The sequence below is a fragment of the Bison bison genome, unplaced genomic scaffold (assembly GCF_000754665.1).
Source record: "Bison bison bison isolate TAMUID 2011002044 unplaced genomic scaffold, Bison_UMD1.0 scf7180017864349, whole genome shotgun sequence".
NCBI classification, from domain to species: Eukaryota; Metazoa; Chordata; class Mammalia; order Artiodactyla; family Bovidae; genus Bison; species Bison bison.
The window spans coordinates 9649254-9669638 of record NW_011494921.1 but is presented as its reverse complement, the minus strand read 5'-3'; the positions used below and the strand labels follow the sequence as shown (position 1 = coordinate 9669638).

The following is a 20385-nucleotide window of genomic DNA, read 5'->3' as shown; positions in this document are numbered from 1 at the left end:
ATGCCACTTCAGGAAACCTCTGCTCACTGCTTGGAATTAGAGACCAGCTGTTCATGACTGGCGTGGAGAATTCATTTTAGAATGCATCGTGCATTATGTTTTCAACACAATGTTTACATATTCTTTCCTTGCCCCTCAGAGTTGAGGATCATGCAGCTGATGAAGCTTGTTATGAAGGGAGTGTGTTGTGATGCAAAGACAGCATGTGACACAAAGACTCAGAATCCAAAGCTCCACCTTCAAGCTGAGTCAGGCCTCCTGTCACTCTGCTTCTCTGCAAAGTGTAAAATCCTGTCCATCCTAAAGTGTTCTAGATCACTAAATGAGAGAAGAGTGATATAATTTTTCCTGTGGTCTTGATGCATATTGAAATATAAAACATGTCATTGACAGATTTACAGTTTAAATGAAGGACCCATTATTCACCTGTGAGTTGACCATGTGTCCAGAACTGTATTGGAAGTAACAGAGGAGGGTATAACCTCTTAGAAACAGTTTAGTCGTGTTTAGTAGGTAGGCAGGACTAAGGTGTATCCGTGAAGATGGAGCAGTGGGGAAAGAATCTAGAAGTAGTCAGGAAGCAGAATGGACAGGACAGGCTGGAAGATTGGACAATAATTGTGAGACAGAGGGAGTTTTCAAGGGTTATTCCTAGGATTCAGCTTACGGCGAGACAAGTTGCTGAAATTAGGATGGTGAAACAATCCAAGTTTGAGAATGAAGATCAGAAAGTCACACTCAGACATGCTATGTTTGATATACTTTTCAATATTCAAGTTGGAATGTCAAGCAGGATCCTCCTTGAAAATAGAAAGCTGGAGCTCAGAAGAGAGGTTTGGGTTGGAGATATCTATCAGGAATTTGTCAGCATGGAGATGACAGTAGCAGCTAGAGAAGGGTAAGACCGGCCGACCCCAAATCACAGGATGAGGACAGGACCCAGAGGTGAGTTATATTTATTCTGAGGGTATTGGCTGGAACTAGTAAACCGAATAAATCATTTGAATCCAAAACTCCTTTTCCATGAAAAAACAATTGTATTTGTTGTTGCAGTCATTACTGGTTATATAACTAGTGTTTTGGATGTGTGCTAGATGCTAAAACAAATTATGTTAAGACAAAATTAAGCCTGTTCCTTAGAATGTGTGTGTGTGTGTGTTTGAACAATTCAAGTAAAAACAGAAATTTTAACCAAAATTTAGTGAAAATACCTCTGACCAAGAAGATGACTTCCATTCCCCCATTATGCTTTGTCTAGGGGTGGGTCACCTCTGAGCCTACTTTCCCTTCAAGAGAACACTGATTCCAGAGTCTCTGTTTCTGGGGTGAGAAAGGGTGGCCCTTGGGTGGTGGTTGCTGCTGTCACTTTGAGCCCTATTTCAGTAAATAGCTTGTTTCCAATTAAAATCTTCCCGTCTTTGCACCCTTGCTGCTTTTTTAAAGAAATAAAAATTAAAGTAGAATGGATCAAAAGATGTTAAAAATCTCTCCATTAAAAGTACCATAGGTCCTTCCTGAAGAAGGAGTATTAATAGAACTCTTCCTTTTTAAAGCAATTAATTAGGCATTTGATACATCAGGACAGGATCTGTTGCTCAGCTCACAGCTGTGACTGCATGTTAACACCCTGCTATACTTAGGCAAGAGGATATATGTTTACTTATGATGTACACTGCAGACTGATTCAAATGATCCTCTAAGAAATGATACCACCTTAATCTTTAAATTACTTCTGAAACGTAAATACAGCAGTGCTGAATTCAGCTAATAAACACACACACAGAGGTAATTTTCTATTCCCAATAAAGGATGATAGATTTTTAAAAAAAACCTTCTTTGAGGAGATCTCACTCTTTTCAAATCATGAGAAAGAAACCTAGGAAAGTGAGGTGGCATCTGAAAGCCACCCAAAGTTGGAAGGAAACATTTCAGAGATCACACTCTGTGAAGATGTTATATAATTATTCTATTAACGTTTTTATTTTTATTTATGCTTTCATTTAAAAGTGAGCACCAGCAGCATAGGCATTATTATAATTATTTTTAATTTTTAGTTAGAGGGTAATTGCTTTGCAGTGTTGTGTTAATTTCTGCCCCACAACAGCGTGAAGCAGCCAGAGGTGTACATATGCCCCCTCCCTCTTGGGCTCCCATCCCTCTAGGCTGTCACAGAGCTCCAGGTTGAGCTCCCTGTGTTATACAGCAATTTCCTACTAGCTGTCTGTTTTGCATATGGTAATATGTATCTTTCAAGGCTACTCTCTCAATTCCCACCCTCTCCTTTCCCGCTGTTTCCACAAGCCTGTTCTCTATGTCTGTGTCTCTATTCCTGCTCTGCAAATGTTCATCAATACTATTTTTGCAGATTCCATATACATGTGTTAATAGATGATATTTTTTTCTCTTTATGACTTACTTCACTCTGTGTAACAGGCTCTAGGTTCATCCACCTCACTAGAACTGACTCAAATCTGTTTCTTTTTATGACCGAGTAATAGTCCATTGCATATATGTACCGCAATTCCTTTATCCATTCATCTGTCAGTGGACATCTAGGTGGCTCCTGTGTAGCATAGGCATTCTTTATCTGTAGTGAGTATATTCAGGCTGAGTGTCAATAGGATATGAATGGAATATGACTTCTCTTCTGAAATAACTCACAGTTAATTCAGAGAGACTAACATGTCTGTCAATACAATGTGATGCAGGCTGCAGTGGACATGTAAACCAAAAGCAACAGAGGCACGAAGGAGATGGTATTTTATGCTGCTTGAATCAGAGGATGTAATGGTAGGAAAGCTCTAGCCAGGAGAATTTATTTGAGTTAGAGTTGAAGAATGAATGAGCTTCTGCCAAACCGAGAAGGGACTGAGTCAGGAGAAGGTAACTCCAAGATAATCAAAATTAAAAGAATTAATGAAAGTCAGAATGACAAATGTAGGGATGGACAGGTTGTTGTGGGGCTGAGTGACCCATTTACAGATGATTGTGTTAAGGATTGGGCCATGTCTTAAAGGTCTTTGAATCTTGTCCCAAGACTTGGATATTGTATTAACCATAGAATGGCAGCCAGCATGATGTTTTGGGCGTGGAGTTGACAGACTATGTATGTGAGAAGAGTGTTTCTGTCAACAGAAGACAGAACTGGGAAGACCAACGACAAAGAACTAGGAAAGCTATTTTAATGCAACGCATAGTAAGTAGGAACCAAATCAGGAGCCAGTTCCAGGCACAGGACAATATAATCTAACCAGAGTTAGGGCTCAATGCATACTGCTCAAGGGTGCATTCCATGCCACCATGTGTGACTCCCTGAATTAATACGTATCAGCATTTAAGTGTTACCAACAAGGGTTCTTGGCCTTCTTAATCAATAGAAATTGATCAGAGTCCGGACAAGAAATTTAGGCAAGGCTTTACTGGGGACACTGCTGCAGCAGCAGGGAGACAAAACCCAACCACAGGTTCCCTTGCTTGCTAACTCCCCGAGGGGAGCAGAAACTTGGTCCTTGAAAGGGGTGAGGATAGGGCTGTGTCTGGGGATCAGGCCAGAGGAGTGGGTTGCGTGGTTTGCCCATCCCTTTTTAGGTGGCGTTGTGTGCAGGGGGCATGCCCAGTACCCTGGTTTTGCTCCAGGCTCCTCAGAAGTGGCACTTGGTCTCTTTGTATCTTTTTTGGTCTTTTTGTATCTTTCATCCAGAATTTGCCCTAAGTGCCCATGCACACAGTTATTTCTAGTCCCATACAGTTTCTTCGTATTTTGTTGCTCCAGGACAGGGTTATCCAGGTGCAAGCACAGCTGCATTGCAGCAAAGGGTCCCAGGCCCCAGCCTATCTCATAAGGAGGTTTTAGATGAAAAGCCTGATCTCAACAAAGCAGCAGAATTATTGTTACTGGGTCAGGGTATATGCTTTTAGAACATAGTAGTTATTTTCCAAGAAACCTTAACCAGGTAAACCGAAGCCCAGAGAACCAGAATTTACAAGAAAGAGGTGCTTCTTATTAATGAACTCCTGTTAGTCTCCACGTGAAGGTCAGAGAAGGCAAGTTGCCTACACCTTTTCCAGCCAGCAGAAGAAGACAGACTATATAATTTATACTCTGTGGATGGTCAGTGAAGGAATAGGCCGTGAGTGGATTCTGGTCTCTCTGCTTCAGTCAACTTAATCTTCACTTGCCCACACTGACTCAGAGGCAAGTGGAAAATAAGTGGAATAATGATGTTCTGGACAGTTCATCTGCCACCACAGACCATGACTCTGAGTTCTATGGGTTTGATGGGTAATTATGTCTTCAGAGTCTTCAGCGAAAACTTCTTGGAGATGCAGCCAGGGTCCCCTGCCGCTTTCCCAGGAGTGGTTGGTGCGGTGACAGGCAGTACCCCCTGGACACGTAACTGGACAAACTCCTAACCTCTCTGTTCTTCAGAACCTAGTGCATTTATCTGCCCATTTACAGAGGAACATGGGCTAGAATGAGCAAAATGAAGTCCTAATTGCTAACTGCCTAAAGGCAGAGGTATGGAGAGTTTACTTTAGGTGCCTGCCATCGCCAGCAGCATGCAACCAGAGAAACAAGTCACAAGCTGTCCTTCCAAATTTAGATTTTATTTCCTTGTTGGGAGATGACTCGCAAACGTTTGCTTTCAGCTGTTAAAGAACAAATGGGGTCATCAAAAGCCACCTGCCAGTCTTTGTAACTGAACACATCTGTGGAGGGTGACATGGCCGTAAATGTTGTTTTCTTGGAATTCATTGGTGTCACATTTGACGTCACCCCGTAGGACCCTAGGAAGCATCAAAGCAACATGGCACCAAAGCCCAGATACCACAGGGCTGGGGGACTATGCTGGGAAACTTGGGGAACACCATTCCTTCTCCACTGCTGCTGGCAAAGCCTCTTCCCTTTCAAAGAATATTGCCGTTTTCATTATCGAAACTTGTCCGATGCCTCTAGTTCTGACGACTTTAAAACATTGAAGTACAGCTGATTGACATCGTTGAGTTCATTTTGGTTGTACAGCAAAGTGATTCATATATATGTACCTATATATGAATACATGTATATATTCATATGCATGTATTCATATATGTGTGTATGTGTGTATGCATATACATGTTCTCTTTTCTTTTCTTTTCCAGTATGGTTTATCACAATATTGAATGTCGCTCCCTCTGCTCTACAGTAGGACCTTGCTGTTTATCCATTCTCTGTGTAACAGTTGGCATCTGCTGACCCCAAGCTCCCAATCCATTCCTCCCCCACTCCCCCTCCTCCTCTCAAGCACAGGTCTATTCTCGACATCTGTGGGGCAACTTTTTTGATTTGACTTATCTCTGTAAACAAAATTAACCTGACAGAAAATGTCAATATTTATTTGTTTTTCTTTGTGATTGTACCTCTTATTACTTTCTCTCTTCAGATTGTGGAAAGTCCTCTTGAACTCAAGAACACTTCCTTCCTATGAGGTTGTCTTTTTTTTTTTTATAATAATAGAAATAGCAGCAGTAGTAAGTGCCATGTATGGAAGACTCCGTGAATACCAGGTCTCATGCCTACTGCTTTATATGGTTTACATACAGCATTTCATTGAAATCTCTAGAAACTCTATGAGGTAAATGTTTTTATAGCACCAGTTAGCACTTGAGGACTCTGAGGTTCAGATAAATTAAAGAGAAAGCTGGGAAAACAGCCCTTGGCTTTAAAATGCTGTGTGTGTGCATGCACACTCAGTCATGTCTCCCTCTTTGCGACCCCATGGATTGTAGCCCATCGGGCTCTTGTCCATGGGGTTTTCCAGGCAAGAACCCTGGAGTGGGTTGCCATTTTCTGCTCCAGGGAATCTTCCCAACCCAGGGATCAAACCCACATTTCCTGCATTGGCAGGAAGATTCTTTATGACTGCACCATCTGGGAAGCCTTAAAAATCCTGAATCTTTTACCTAATCTACCTAGGAGTTTGATGTTACCTCACTCTGATGGGATAAGTAGATTCCTGAAAATTGGCACATAGCATGGAAATGCTTAGATTAAATCTGTATTTAAACCCATTAAGAGCCCACGTTGAAGAAACTAGTGGTGAAGATACTTTGTTCACATTGTGTGTAACGTTGAAGAAATATCAATTTTCTATATCAGTGAACATAATTTTTTCATAACTCTTAATATCATAATTTGGGATATTTCTGAAAGCTGCTGGATCCCATGTCCTGGCTATTATAAACAGTGCTGTGATGAACAATGTTCTAATGAGATGGATGAAACTGGAGCCTATTATACAGAGTGAAGTAAGCCAGAAAGAAAAACACCAATACAGTATACTAACACATATATATGGAATTTAGAAAGATGGTAACAATAACCCTGTATATGAGACAGCAAAAGAGACACTGATGTATATAACAGTCTTTTGGACTCTGTGGGAGAGGGAGAGGGTGGGATGCTTTGGGAGAATGGCATTGAAACATGTATAATATCATGTATGAAAATGAGTCGCCAGTCCAGGTTCTATGCACGATACTGGATGCTTGGGGCTGGTGCACTGGGACGACCCAGAGGGATGGTACGGGGAGGGAGGAGGGAGGAGGGTTCAGGATGGGGAACATGTGTATACCTGTGGTGGATTCATGTTGATGTATGGCAAAACCAATACAATATTGTAAAGTTAAAAAATTAAAAATTAAAAAAAAACAGTAAAAAGAAAAGAAAAGAAAGCTGCTGGAGATTATAGGAACCTAAAACTCCCTTCCTTGTGATGAAATCCATCATCCCCTTTTTATGTGAGTGACGTTTCTATCATATGATCTTTGATATTCTTACCTGGACACACCCAGATGTTCTTGTCTTTTTTTCTTTGAAGAATGCCTTTTCAATGGGTTATGCCAGCACATCCTAGAACACAGCTATTTCACAAAAATTATTTAGTAATTACCTAAATAAAGTCAATCATGAAAGCTGTCCTTCCTTATAGATACCCAAGGAGTTTGGCATGCAAATTGGACCTACATGAGTTTGGGTGAACTCCAGGAGTTAGTGATGGACAGGGAGGCCTGGCGTGCTGCAATTCATGGGGTCGCAAAGAGTCAGACACGACTGAGCGAGTGAACTGAACTGAATTGATATTGCTCAAAGGTCTAGAAAATATATCATGAAACGACTCACAACAGGTGATAGTTACCCTCATCCTCACAGTGGTTTCTGAACACCCAGTGTCCCTTCTTCCTTGTAGAATTCCGTGTCTTCTACCCAAAGTGCCCATGATCCAAATAGGCCCCTTGTTTTCCCCTATTGTTGAATGATACTGATTCTGGAATGAATCCAGAATGAAGCCCCAGATCTCACTCTTAACTGGGATTTGCTGACTATGAGTCCTTTGCAAAAAAAAAAAAAAAAAAATGTTTCTCTAAATCTTACTTTTGCATTTGTAAAATAATGCTAATAAAACCATCATATTTATATAAAAAGAGAAGAAATACATATAGCAGCTCCTCTACTGAAAGAAAATAAGATGCAGGAATCTGTACATTCATAAGGCGTGCAATCTGTTTATGAGGATTTTCTTTTAAAAAGTAATATATTGGCTTAAATAATTTTAGTTTGGTAGAGTCAATGAGTGTGATGTGTGGTACATGGGGATATTATCTGATGTTTCTTAGTCTTACTATAGGTCACTATTGAATCCCACCAAACCCTTCCCCAACTCTGTCATAATTCAGCCTTGTGGCAACTTAACACAGTACTCATATAGGAATGCCTGCTGCTGCTGCTAAGTTGCTTCAGTCGTGTCCAACTCTGTGCGACCCCATAGACGGCAGCCCACCAGGCTCCACCGTCCCTGGGATTCTCCAGGCAAGGGAGTGGGTTGCCATTTCCTTCTCCAATGCAGGAAAGTGAAAAGTGAAAGGGAAGTCGCTCAGTCGTGTCCGACTCTTAGCGACCCCATGGACTGCAGCCCACCAGGCTCCTCCGTCCATGGGATTTTCCAGGCAAGAGTGCTGGAGTGGGGTGCCATCGCCTTCTCCGACAGGAATGCCTAAACCTGGGCTATATCCAGATTCATATGGGATGCTTGGGTTTAATTTGTTTATTGTGATAAAATATACATAACATAGCACTTAAAATTCTAACCATTTTTAAGTGCAGAGTTCTATGGCATTAAATGCATTTACCTGTGGAGCAACTCTCCCCACCCTCTATCTCCAGAATTCCCAACTGAAGCTCTGTACTCATTAAATACTAACACCATATCCCTCCCTCCTCCTTGCCTAGGTTAACACCTAGGCTTCATATTTTAATTACAAGCAGTACCAGATAAACTCATGCTAACTGCTATAACAACTAAACCCTCAAGCTTATAATGGCTCGAGTTTCTCTGACTCTATAAAGTAGAAAAACGATGTTCCTGATTGACAGGCAGTTCTTCTCACAGGTCCATTCCAGAATTCTTGCAGAATTTAGACTCCTCCATCATGATGTGGGGCTTCCCAAGTGGCTCAATGGTAAAGAATCTGCCTTCCAATGCAGGAACATGCAAAAGACGCAGGTTTGATCCCTGGGTTGAGACTATACCCTGCAGTAGGAAATGAAAACCCACTACCATATTCTTGCCTAGGAAATACCATGAACAGAGGAGCCTGGCAGGCTACAGTCCATGGGGTCACAAAGAGTCGGACATGACTGAACGCCTGAGCGCACACGTCATCAGCGTATGGTTCCAAAGTCTGCCTGCTGCTATGTGGCTCCTCTCCCCAGGCCTGGAATCAGCACTGACATGTGCACTCACACTCATTGGTTAAACCCAGTGCCATGGGTTCATCTAGGCTTCACGGGGGCCAGGACATAGGATCCAGTGCACGGAGAAGGAGAAATGAGTTTGAGGAGGAGCCAGCCAGTCTCAGTCATATCAGTGAAAGTAAGAGTGTATATATACCCAAGAATCACCATTCATCCCCTTAGAACTTTGCTTTCACTTTTCTCTTTGGAAACTTAATTTGCCCTGTCAGAAAAACAGATTTCATTTGAAATATTTCCCTGAACAAAATAAAACTTGTAAAATTGAAATGAACATATAATTCCACTGAGATGCAAGAGGTAGCATCTAGAAATAGAAACCTTAAGAAACAGTTGAGTGGCTTAGAAGGAACTCTTTCTTCACATTCAATTACACGAGACTTGTGAGGATATAAATATCTAAAACCATGTGTGTCCTTAAAGCGTACTTGAGAGGTTCTTGTTTCTAATGTGTTAGGATCTATATCCATAGGATTTGTCTTCTCTTAATATGTACTATAAATCCCACCATGATCAGCCTATTAATTCATTTGTTTGGAACCACTAAGGAAGATCCCCTGGAGGAGACCATGGCAAACCACTCCAGTTTTCTTGCCTGTAAAATCCCATGGACCGAGAAGCCTGGCACGCTACAGTCCATAGAGTCACAAAGGGTCAGACACAACAGAAGCGACTTAGCATTTGCACACACACTAAGGAAGGTTTTAATTGGAAAATGAATGGGAATCATGTAGTAGTGGCTTGAAGAAAAGGCAGGAAGATGTGTATTGTACTTTCTCCCCACACAGGAGGGAGTCTACTTCCTTTTGCTAACTTCACTTAACGTAACCACAGGACTTCAATCTCTATACACATCGGCATTTAGCATCTGCCTTTCCCTTTCCTATAATGGAAGAAAATAATGCATTGGTTGGCAGTACTGACAAAGACTGACTTGTGGAATAATCGAAACTCTAATTTCTGTCATTAGCTCAGTGTTTGCAAAATGCATCTCCCTGCCTGCACTCCAGATGTTCATTCTTATTTTACTAGCTCTTTGTTATGAGTTTTGATGCTAAATGGTAAAGTGTCAAGGGGAAAGACTTGAGTACGCAAGGTTCATGGGAACGGCATAAACTTGAACTCCCCAGAAACCCTGCAACATTTATTTGTAGGCCCTTCCAGTCCGTTTGCCTCCCAGAGTGAGCCTCTGAGACCTTGCCTTACATGCAGCGTCGACAGGAAAGGAACCTTTGGATCCAACTTACTGCTCTCGCTTGTTAAGTAAAGGTTGTGCCTGAAAGTGTTCATGTGGGAATCATCTTTTCCTGTGACTTTCGTTTCCCAGGGAACGAGCAGTGAACACGTCGCAGCCCGGGTCCCTCCAGTTCACCGTGGGGAACCTGAAGCCAGAAGCCATGTACACTTTCCGGGTTGCAGCCTACAACCAGTGGGGGCCTGGGGAGAGCTCTCAGCCCATCAAGGTGGCCACTCAGCCTGAGTGTGAGTATGCGACGGGAAGGGCCAAGTTAGGAAGTGCTCATTTTCGTAGGTGATATCTTTGAATCCCTTCATAGTAGTTTATTGAGGTGACAAAATAGAAGATTTCTGGAGCAACACATTTACCCTGAAGGTTTTTAAAGATGAGATAACTTTTTAACAAAATGGCCTCCTCACTTTGGTGGGTCTGCAGAGCAACAAATTAACAACTAGGAAGGCCTGATCCATCCATCCGGTCTACATATCCACTCCGAGTGAGTGAGTGACTCTAGCTGCCAGAACTTCATCATCAGCATTAGGGTTCAGCCTCCTGCACCGATTTTTTTTTTTTTTTCAGATTTTTCCGAGTTTGTGTATGAAAAGTATTACATCAGAGAAAAACCAATGGTGTAGGACTTCTCAGTACAGGGGCTTATTCAGGAACTTGCTCATGCACTGAATGCCGTACAGAAGCTTCCAAAAGCAAACCCAGATTCAAGAAATGTAAATCAATAATTTCTACTGGGCAATCTCACTATCGTGTCATGTAAATGACTATGTTAAGCTCCACAAACAAAATAATGCTGCTAAATGTTCTCTGACCAAATTATAATTTAGTGATTTCTCCTTTTATCAAGGAACAAACAGCCCCCAAACTGCACTTTTAAAAGAGAGTTCTGTATTTCTTACAACATTTTGAATTTTCTACTAAACTTCTGATGTTATTTGGAAAGATTGATTGCCAATGAGTTGTTTGCCAACTTTATTTTGTTAAGAGTTTTAAAAAGTTGTAATCTAATGGTTAAATGAACTAAATGACTGCTTGTAACGAAGTACATCCATTATTTAGACATTTAGACACCTGGTTTCATCTACTGCTGTTTGTATTTTTTTTTCAAATGATGCTGTTTTATTTGTATTCCCAATCATTTTATTTAAAATTCTATCTATCTTCAAAATCACCTCACATGCTTTTGGAAGAACGTGAAGTAGAAATCAGAAATATTTTAATTAGTAAGTAAGAGAAAATAATCTTTGGATTAGGTCACTTGTTAGGGATTTGAAATCAGCAAGTTAAAGAAGATTCTGAGAGGTAGTCTGGGTGCTGGCACCATGTTTTACTCTGGGCAGAATCTCTGTTCCTTTTCTCATGTAGCTAAGACTTCAAAAGACCAGATGAGAACAGATTGGGATAAAGGATTTGTTGGGGGTGAGGAGAAGACTAAGCTGTACAAGTCTGAGAGATACGTGCATCACAGAAATAAAACCTCACACAGCATCTTTAAAGCCATAGAAATGTGCAGATTTCAGGTCATATATAGAAAATGCAGGCACCCAAGCAGGACCAGCTAAATAATTTGCAGGATCCAGAAGCTACAGCGGCACATCAATCCTTGCTCTACGTGGGACCCTCCTTAGCATGGGGCCTTGTGCAGCTTCCTTGTCATGTGCCAGCAAAGGTGGTTCCACTTCCAGGTTTCTCTTCTAAAGAATGTTTTGTTGCTCTTTGGGTTTAAATCACTAGATAATGCTGATTTCCACTTCATTGTGTTAATGGTCACATATAATTTGAGACATCAATTTTCCCATTGACTCTCTCTTTATAGATCATACATATATATAGATAATCAATGACTTTTATAAATATTTGGTATTTTTAATCAATAAACTGAATAAAAACAAATTAGGTCTATATATATATATATATAAATTAGGTCTATATATATATATCTATGTTTAAATGGTATATGCCATATTGTGTACACAGACTGATAGTTGAAAAACCCATAAAAATTCTCTAAAAAGATCTTGTTCAGTTTTTTCATGGTAGAACTTAAACTTTAAAAGCATGTTCATTTTCAGAAGATCCAATTTCTATGGATTGTCTGAATCCTTTGCTTCCTAATCCAACTATTATCCCCGGAATTGTTTTTGTGTACTTTTCTGGGCTGACTGGCTATGATTACATTACATTGCTGGTAAAAATTCTACAGTCAGCCTCATTTCTAAGACTGAACAATGTTCTTTTTCTTCTATCAATACCATTTTTCCTAAGTATCCAGCTTGAAAATCAATTTCCAGAATTTTTTTTTAAAGGCCAACCTTTCCAAATCAAGAGAGAAGAAAGTCTTCCACTTGGAAACTGACTAATAGTAATACCTCATTTCATTAAAAAAAAAAGTACTCATGATACAATGTGTTTGGTATAATTAATAATAAAAAAATCAGTCTGTGGTTATTTGTATTACACACATATGGCATTAGCTTTTATAAAGCGCAAGCAATGGTATAATTCAACTGACAAGTATAGTTAATGAATATCCACTGTGTTTCTAACACTGTTCACAGTGACTGAGACACATTAAGAAAGCATAGCTATGTAATGAGTAATAGCACTTAAAGTTCCAAGAAGCTTCTTAAGGAAGCAAATGTTTTAAATATGTAACAATAATAAAATAGGTAAGGAAACTTGTAAGAATTTGTTCAATGAAATGTAAGAACTCTGAATTGTAGATTTGCTTATGAGCCCCTTACCTGTGATGGCCTCTGGCGTATGATCAGCCTCTGTGTGTGGTACCAAATTGCATCTTGGAGATAAGAGTTTTGGGTGAATTAGAAAAGAATAGCTTTATTGCTTTGCCAGTCAAAGGGGGACACAGTGTGCTCCTACCCTCAAAAACTACGTGTCCCCACCCAGGGGAGTTTGCTGAGGAGTTTTATGTTCAAGAGTATAGTTGCTTGCCTTCCTTTTTATCTCTTCTCTTGATATAATCTTTATGAGCTGGTTCCCTTAGTCTGGTCTCAAGTGGTCTTTGGGCTTCCCAGGTGGCGCTACTGGAAAAGAACTCGCCTGCCAATGCAGGAGATGCCGGTTCTATCTCTGAGTCAGGAAGATCCCCTGCAGGAGGGCATGGCAGTCCACTCCAGTATTCTTGCCTGGAGAATCCCATCGGCAGAGGAGCCTGGCGGGCTACAATCCATGGGGTGGCAAAGAGTTGGACATGACTGAAGCGACTTAGCACACACACATGTATGAGTGGTCTTCTCCAGTTGAAGAATGCTGCCATCTTCCATTTGCTGGGTTGTAATTCCATAAAGGACTTAGAGGCATTGTTGCGTGTAGCCCTTGAGGCAGACCCAGGCCCCTGCCCCAAAGCTGCAGTGTTGTTTCTTAGCCCTTCCTTCCTTGTCTTTGCATCCCTTTCCTTCCTGGATTAGGAACTGTTCGAATCTGCTTTTAGGAACTCCAGGAAGGTCATGGAGGCTGCGATCTGTTCCCTACAGGGAACGAGGTGGGGTGTGGAATGGAAAGGATGGGAAGGCTTCTGTGTCATCATGTCCAGGAGCCCCACAGGATCCTGCTTGCTTTCACGTACTATCTAGGCAGTTTTTATGCCTAAATCATCTTGTCCTCCTCCTCAAATAAGTGCTTTATTACAAAGACAGCCACCTTGATCCTTTATGTATCATCCATTCTTCCTCCTTCAGAAAGTAGTCTGAGAATTTTTATAGAAAACCACACTGGGCACTGGTCTCGGTAAGCATTTACTTAAAATTTAAGCATAAATGATAATAAGGCATAAAATAAAATTAAAAACTCGAATGAATAAAATCTGTTGCTTGTTGGTATTATCGTAGCATGCAAGTTATGTTTTCTCCAGAAAATGAAAGTGGAAAATTATCCTGTTTTTGACACATGAAGGTGTCTTAATTTCTTCACTAAGGGTAGTGATAGCGGCCTTAGAATGCTAACCACATGTTGGCCTTTAATGACAACAATTGTTTTATTAAATCACCTCTCTTTTTACACTATATGGAGTAAGAATTATTTCCTTCGCAGACCATTGTTTATTGGAGGGTGACCTGATTGTGTTTCATTGAGGACTTTTCTTGAATAATTAATCTCTTACTGAGCAGCTAGGTAGACAGGAGTAGTTCAGGCTAGATACACAGTACTTTTAGAATAGCTTTTTACATGTGCAAAACAGCCACCTCCTTCAATTCATTTAGATTAAGAGTCTTGTGGCGCTCACTCGCTGCCTTTATTACAGATATTAGGATGAATAAATAATGTTATCATAACTAATAGGTAGGACATGTGTATTTTATCTTCTGTGTTAACACAAAAATGCCACTTTGGCAATTTAAAACTATTTCTAGGGTAAGGAGCACTTCATCTTCCCCAAGCCTGTTCAATAAAACACCGATTTCTGAGTAAGATCCAGCATCTTAGAGATCCCGTACTTCGTTGCCCCCTTCCCTCCTCTCCTGTGCTGTTTCTTCTCTCCCTCCCCTTCCTCCCCTGTCTTTCTCCTCCTCTTTCTCTTCTCTCTCCGCTTCTTATAAGCTCATCTTTCTATGTTTTTAGAGAAAGTTCAAAGGCTGAGTTTATTACTTGGTTAGAATTTCAGAATCTAGAGGCAGAGGCAGGGGGGATGTTTTCATTTTTCTCTCCCTGACAAAATGATCTTATCTTTTGAAAATGGGTCCCGTCTGGGTATGCAATTGCTTGCTCATTTTATCACGGTTTTTCCAAATGTGATGTAGTAATTGTACACTAAAATGACATAGCTTTTATACAAATTGAATTTCAAGTTTTTCATATTATTTGAAAATATAAACTCTATTATGAAAACCATATTCTCAAGGAATCAACCCTGATAGAAAATATGTCTGAAATATGAATCAGCCAGCAAGTGTTTCTGAAAGTGCATACATACTGCAGTAATCATTTAAAGAGATCACCAGCCCAAGATCCAGTTTATGAAATAATCACCCAGAATACAAAGGCTTGATTTATAGGCAGGTTTGTGTCTGCTGATTCTATCTTCCTTGGGCTAACTCCTTGCTCCTTCCCTCTGCCTTTATAGTATGTAATTTCTCCACTGTATTATCAGCCGGATTTAAGTCCCTGCCTGCTTAAGACTTGTCTAATCTTTTCATGCCACATGTGGAGGATTTTTGAATTATTATTTGGGGTCCTTTAAGATGCCGTTAAGGCAGTTTAATCTTGAAGGATATTAAAATGGACCACATACTGTCTGGAGGCTCGAGTTAGAGTGGGGAGCCTATTTGCTAGACCACAACCCAATTATCCACAAAACCCTTTTATAGTTCAGTGTTGTAAGTAATATTCTTAGTCCATTATATTCTTTACACTGAAAAGGCGAGTGAAAGCAACCACCAAATTGAGTGACTTTAAGATATATTATCTAGAGGAATAGATATATTTGCCTTTTTTGTCCATCCCTGAACATCTTTTTTTTTCTTTCTTTCTTTATTTTTATTCTATAAAGACTCTTCTTGTATAGTTGTTACGGAACTTGAAAAGTCTCTGAATATTACGTCTCCAAATATTACTGCCTATTTCTTAGGAGAATTGTCTTAATCTTTCTTTCTTAAGATTTTTTTTTTTTGTCATGTGGATCATTTTAAAAGTCTTTATGGAATTTGTTACAATTCACTGCTTCTGTTTCACGTTTTGATATTTTGGTCATGAAGCTTGTGGGATCTTAGCCTGAACCTCAGATCAAACCCGCACTCCCTGCATTGGAAGGTAAAATCTTAACCACTGGACCACCAGGAGCATCCCAAGTTTCTTAATCCTCGAAACCTCATTGTCCTCAATTATAAGTTGGAGATATTATTTACTCCTCTTCTTTATTCTGAAAGCTCAGCCTCTTTGTACAGGGGTGCCAAATCAAACCTTGGAGATAAGAGTTTTTGGTGAAGTAGAAAAGAATAGCTTTATTGCTTTGCCAGGCAAAGAAGGACACAGTGGTCTCCTGCCTCTCTGAAAAGCTGTGCGTCCCAACCCAAGAGGACTTGACAAGGAGTTTCACAGCAACAGTTCAAGGGTGGGGCAACCGTTTCCCTCAGATTGGGACTGGAACCCACGTGGCTGGGACTCGAACCCAGCCAAACCCATGGTACCTGGTTTCAGGGTCTAATAAAGCTCAGGTTCTTAATGTCTCATCATAGAAAAAATTCAGAGAGAGACAGAGTGATAAGAAGCGGATTTATTCAGATTCAGAGAGAAGCGCACGCCACAGACGGAGTGTGAGCCATCACAGAGGGCGAATGTGGCTGCAAAATGTGGCTTGGTTAGTTTTTATAGGCTGGGTAATTTCATATGCTAATGAGCAGGAGGGTTATTCCGACTGTTTTTCGGAAGGGGTGGAAATTTCTGGGATTTGGTCCACCGCCCACTCCGTGGTCTTTTGACAGTGCCTTGGAACTGTCACGGCCCCTCTGGGTGTGTCCCTTCACTTGCTGCCTGAGGATCAAGATCTGGTCTTGGCTGCCATCTTGGTCCCACTTGATTCAAATCGGTTTATGCTGTGTCCTGGGGCTATGTCACTCTTTCAAAAGCTGTGTCCTCCCCCTTTCCCTCCTGTTATGGAATTGCTGACAACACTAGGGCATGTGCAGGGTCTCAGGTGGTCAGTCTTCTCATCTTGATACGCTTTTGTGGTCCCGTGAATCCTGTCTCAGCTGATTTCTTGGCTGTTCCTCCCTTGATTATCAGCTATTCCAATCTGCCATTTGAAACTCAGCAAAGGCCATGGAGGCTGGAGTCTTGCCTATAAGAAATGGGACAAAAAGGTTTCCATGCCCACGAGCCCCACAGAGTCCTTCTCAGTTTCATTACCAGATTGTAAAGATGAAATGTGATAATCTATGGGAAGCCCCCAAGTCTTACCTGGCGTCTAGTATACAATCAATAGAAGGAGGTTTCCTGCCCCTAATGGGATCAAATGGAAACATAATTCCAACTGCCTTGCACCTTCAACTAAAGTGGGACACTCAGTAGTGTAATCATAAGGTAATAAAGCTAATACAATACCTTATTGATAGTTTGTATTTGGCTTGATTACTATGTAATCAACCATTTATGGATTTTATTACTTTCCCTGCAATCATCCTCTCCCTGTTTAGCAGGCTGTTGCAAACTTGTTCGTTGTCTAATTTTGCTTCTTGGACATCTTTGCATCCCTAACTAAATTTTGAAGCTTTATGAGCAGAAAACACTCTATTATCCCATAAAATGTGACACAGCATTGCCATTTTGTGAATAGCTAGCTGGTTAACATTTGCTGGTAGAATCTGATTTGTACTTAATGTGTGGCAAAGATAATATGTTTCAGTAATAGTCATTCATCATGATTCTATAAATTAAGCAAACCAAGTAAATCATAGTTCTGTCTATCTCTTTCTTTCTTTTTTTTTTTAAAGTCACTTAACCCGGTTTCCAATTATTAACTGCACTGTGTGATGATTTGAGTGGATATCCAGGACAATGATGAAGGCAAAGTTGACTGTGAATCCATCAGCTGGTCCAGTTTTGTGTCATATACGTGGCAATAGACGAGCAGTAGAAAGAAGTAAATTTAAGCACTGGCATTCTATCTTTGTAGGTAACATACAAATGCTGGTATAGTTTCAAAATTCTTTCACTGCAGAAACGTTTTCAGGTATTACAGGATGGAAGACACTAAAGGCTTATGCTGTGGCATTCCCAGCAACAGAAGCTAAAAGGAACCCATTCAGGTTCGGTGGTCAACTAGCGAGGTATTATTATGTCTTCTACTGAGCGACTTCACTTCACTTTTCACTTTCACGCATGGGAGAAGGAAATGGCAACCCACTCCAGGGTTCTTGCTTGGAGAATCCCAGGGACGGCAGAGCCTGGTGGACTGCCGTCTATGAGGTCGCACAGAGTCGGACACAACTGAAGCGACTTAGCAGCAGCAGCAGCAGCAGCAGCATGTCTTCTACAGTGATGTATATTAGTGGAAGAATCAGAGGTAGGCTTGTGAAGATGGGTTGTTTACGCATGTTAGAAAAGTTTGAAGCAAGGGTGAGTCATTCTGTACTTATTCATCATTTATTCATTCAGTCAGTCATTCAAAATTATTCTTTTATGCTAAGTCCTAGACGTCCACGGTCCAGTACAGTTACCATTAGCTACATGTATCGATTTGCAGTTCAACACATTGATGTAAAATAAATTAAAAATTCAGGCACACTAACCACAACTGTCAAATAGCACTTAAAATTTAAACAGAATTGAAAACTAAAATTCCAGCGCCTCATCAGTCACATTTCAGAAGTTCATATGTGACTACTGGCTGCTGTGTGGGACAGCAGAGACAGCATTGGTATTATCAGAGAAAATTCTGTTGGGCCCCCTGCTTGAGACTCTCCTAGTACAGAGGATACAAAAGCAAGTCAGATAATGCCCTGATTCCCAAGGAACTAGTATCTAACAGTTTTAAGCAGAACTCACTAAAAGCACATTTAATAGATTACTCCTCTTTGAATGTTGAAAAAGTTCTTTATGCACTGAGTTAATATAAAATATTTCTTTTTAAAAGACCAGAGAATCTAGATCTTAACATATTTTCTGATTAGTTATGCAAATTTCTCTCAGTATTTTCTCAGTTTAAAGTATAAATATATACGTGTGTATCTCCTTTGGTGGCTCAGTGGTAAAGAATCTGCCTGCCAATGTAGGAGATGTGAGTTGGATCCTTGGGTTGGGAAGATCCCCTGGAGAAGGAAATGGCAACCCACTCTAGGATTCTTGCTTAGAAAATCCCCTGGACGGGGAGCCTGGCAGGCTACAGTCCATGGGGTTGCAAAAGGGTTGGACACAACTTAGAGACTAAAACAGCAACTATATATATATATATATATATATATTTCAGTGCACAGTTAAAGATGAAGAACAAAAATGTCTTGTTGTCTGGGTTAAACAGTGATGTAGCATAAGAAAATCTCTGCTGGCTCACTGTCATTCTCTCTTTGAGCACAAAGCATAATTCAGTCTCCTTCCACTGGTATAATGAAACATCTAGAGAGGTTATCTGCTCGGTGTGAAATTATAGGGAAAAAAATGCTACTGATTTCTCACTGATATTAGGGAGTATGAAGACAGAAGGCATGAAAGTGTCATAATAATGAGATGTTTCTGGAAAGTACGGATATCTAGCTTGGGATAAAAAGGTTCCAAAGAAGTAGATTTCTTTTGGGTTTAATTGCCTCATTTGGTGATGTAGCCTACTAAAAATGAAGGTAGGTTCCTTGGAAAACTGAATAAGAGCAAAATAGAGCTTGAACATCAGCGGGGAAATTGCCATCATGCTGCTGCAGCCAAATAAAACTCTACTCCAAAGATAAAACAGCTGAACTGAGCTCTTTTATGGGATTCCTTCAGTTAGATCAGACGCTATGGAGAGCTGGTGTTCATGACTAGTGAAGCATGAAGACACACTGAGAATATAGCGTTTATTTAACTCATACGTATTTATATATTATCTCATCTTGACAGCCGCTTTAATCTCTGTGGTCTATAAGCAATTATCGAGCATCTACTGGTGGTCAAGACTTTTGTAAGGTGCTGTAAATAGAAAGTAAAATAAGATGGGCAAAATAGTATCCAAAGATATCAGGGATGGAATTTCTGAAGACAGTGTATATGAAGGATAAATTGTTCTAAATCATGCTGTAGGTTCAAATTTATTTCCACTCCTTAGCCTAAAGTTAGGATTATAAGGTGAAAGTGAAGGTAATTAAAGTATTAGTTGCTCAGTCATGTCTGTCTCTGTGACTCCATGGACTATAGATCACCAGGCCCCTCTGTCCATGGAATTCTCATGGACAAGAGAATGCTGGAGTGTGCAGCCATTTCTTTCTCCAGGGGATCTTCCTGACCCAAGGATTGAACCTGGATCTCCTGCATTGTAGGCAGATTCTTTTACCATCTCAGCCACCAAAGAAGCCCCAAGGATTATAAGGTATTAGTGTATAAATATTATATAATTTAATGCATAAAAATTCATGCATTTATATACACATGTGCATTTTGTGTTTTAGTGTGAAATATGATAGTTCTTTTTAGAAAGTATCACATGAAGAAATTTAGTTGACTAACCTCTCGTGATTGTTGCTATTGTTTAGTCGCTCAGTCGTGTCTGCCTCTTTGCAGCTCCACAGACTGTAGCACACCAGGCTCCTCTATCCTTGGGAATTCTCCAGGCAAGACTACTAGAGTGGGTTGCCATTTCCTTCTCCAGGGTATGTTCCTGACCCAGAGATTGAACCCAGCACTCCTGAATTGACAGACTGGTTCT

General features: G+C 40.5%; 1 protein-coding gene across 1 annotated transcript in view; it reads left to right on the top strand.

The window, feature by feature from the left end:
- The window catches only part of DCC (DCC netrin 1 receptor), an 838683-nt gene that overhangs the window by 416602 nt on the left and 401696 nt on the right, over window positions 1–20385 (top strand). Inside the window, exon 8 of the mRNA XM_010854834.1 lies at window positions 10119–10273. Within this exon, the coding sequence (XP_010853136.1) occupies window positions 10119–10273 (155 nt within the window). The remainder of the gene's footprint in view (window positions 1–10118; window positions 10274–20385) is intronic.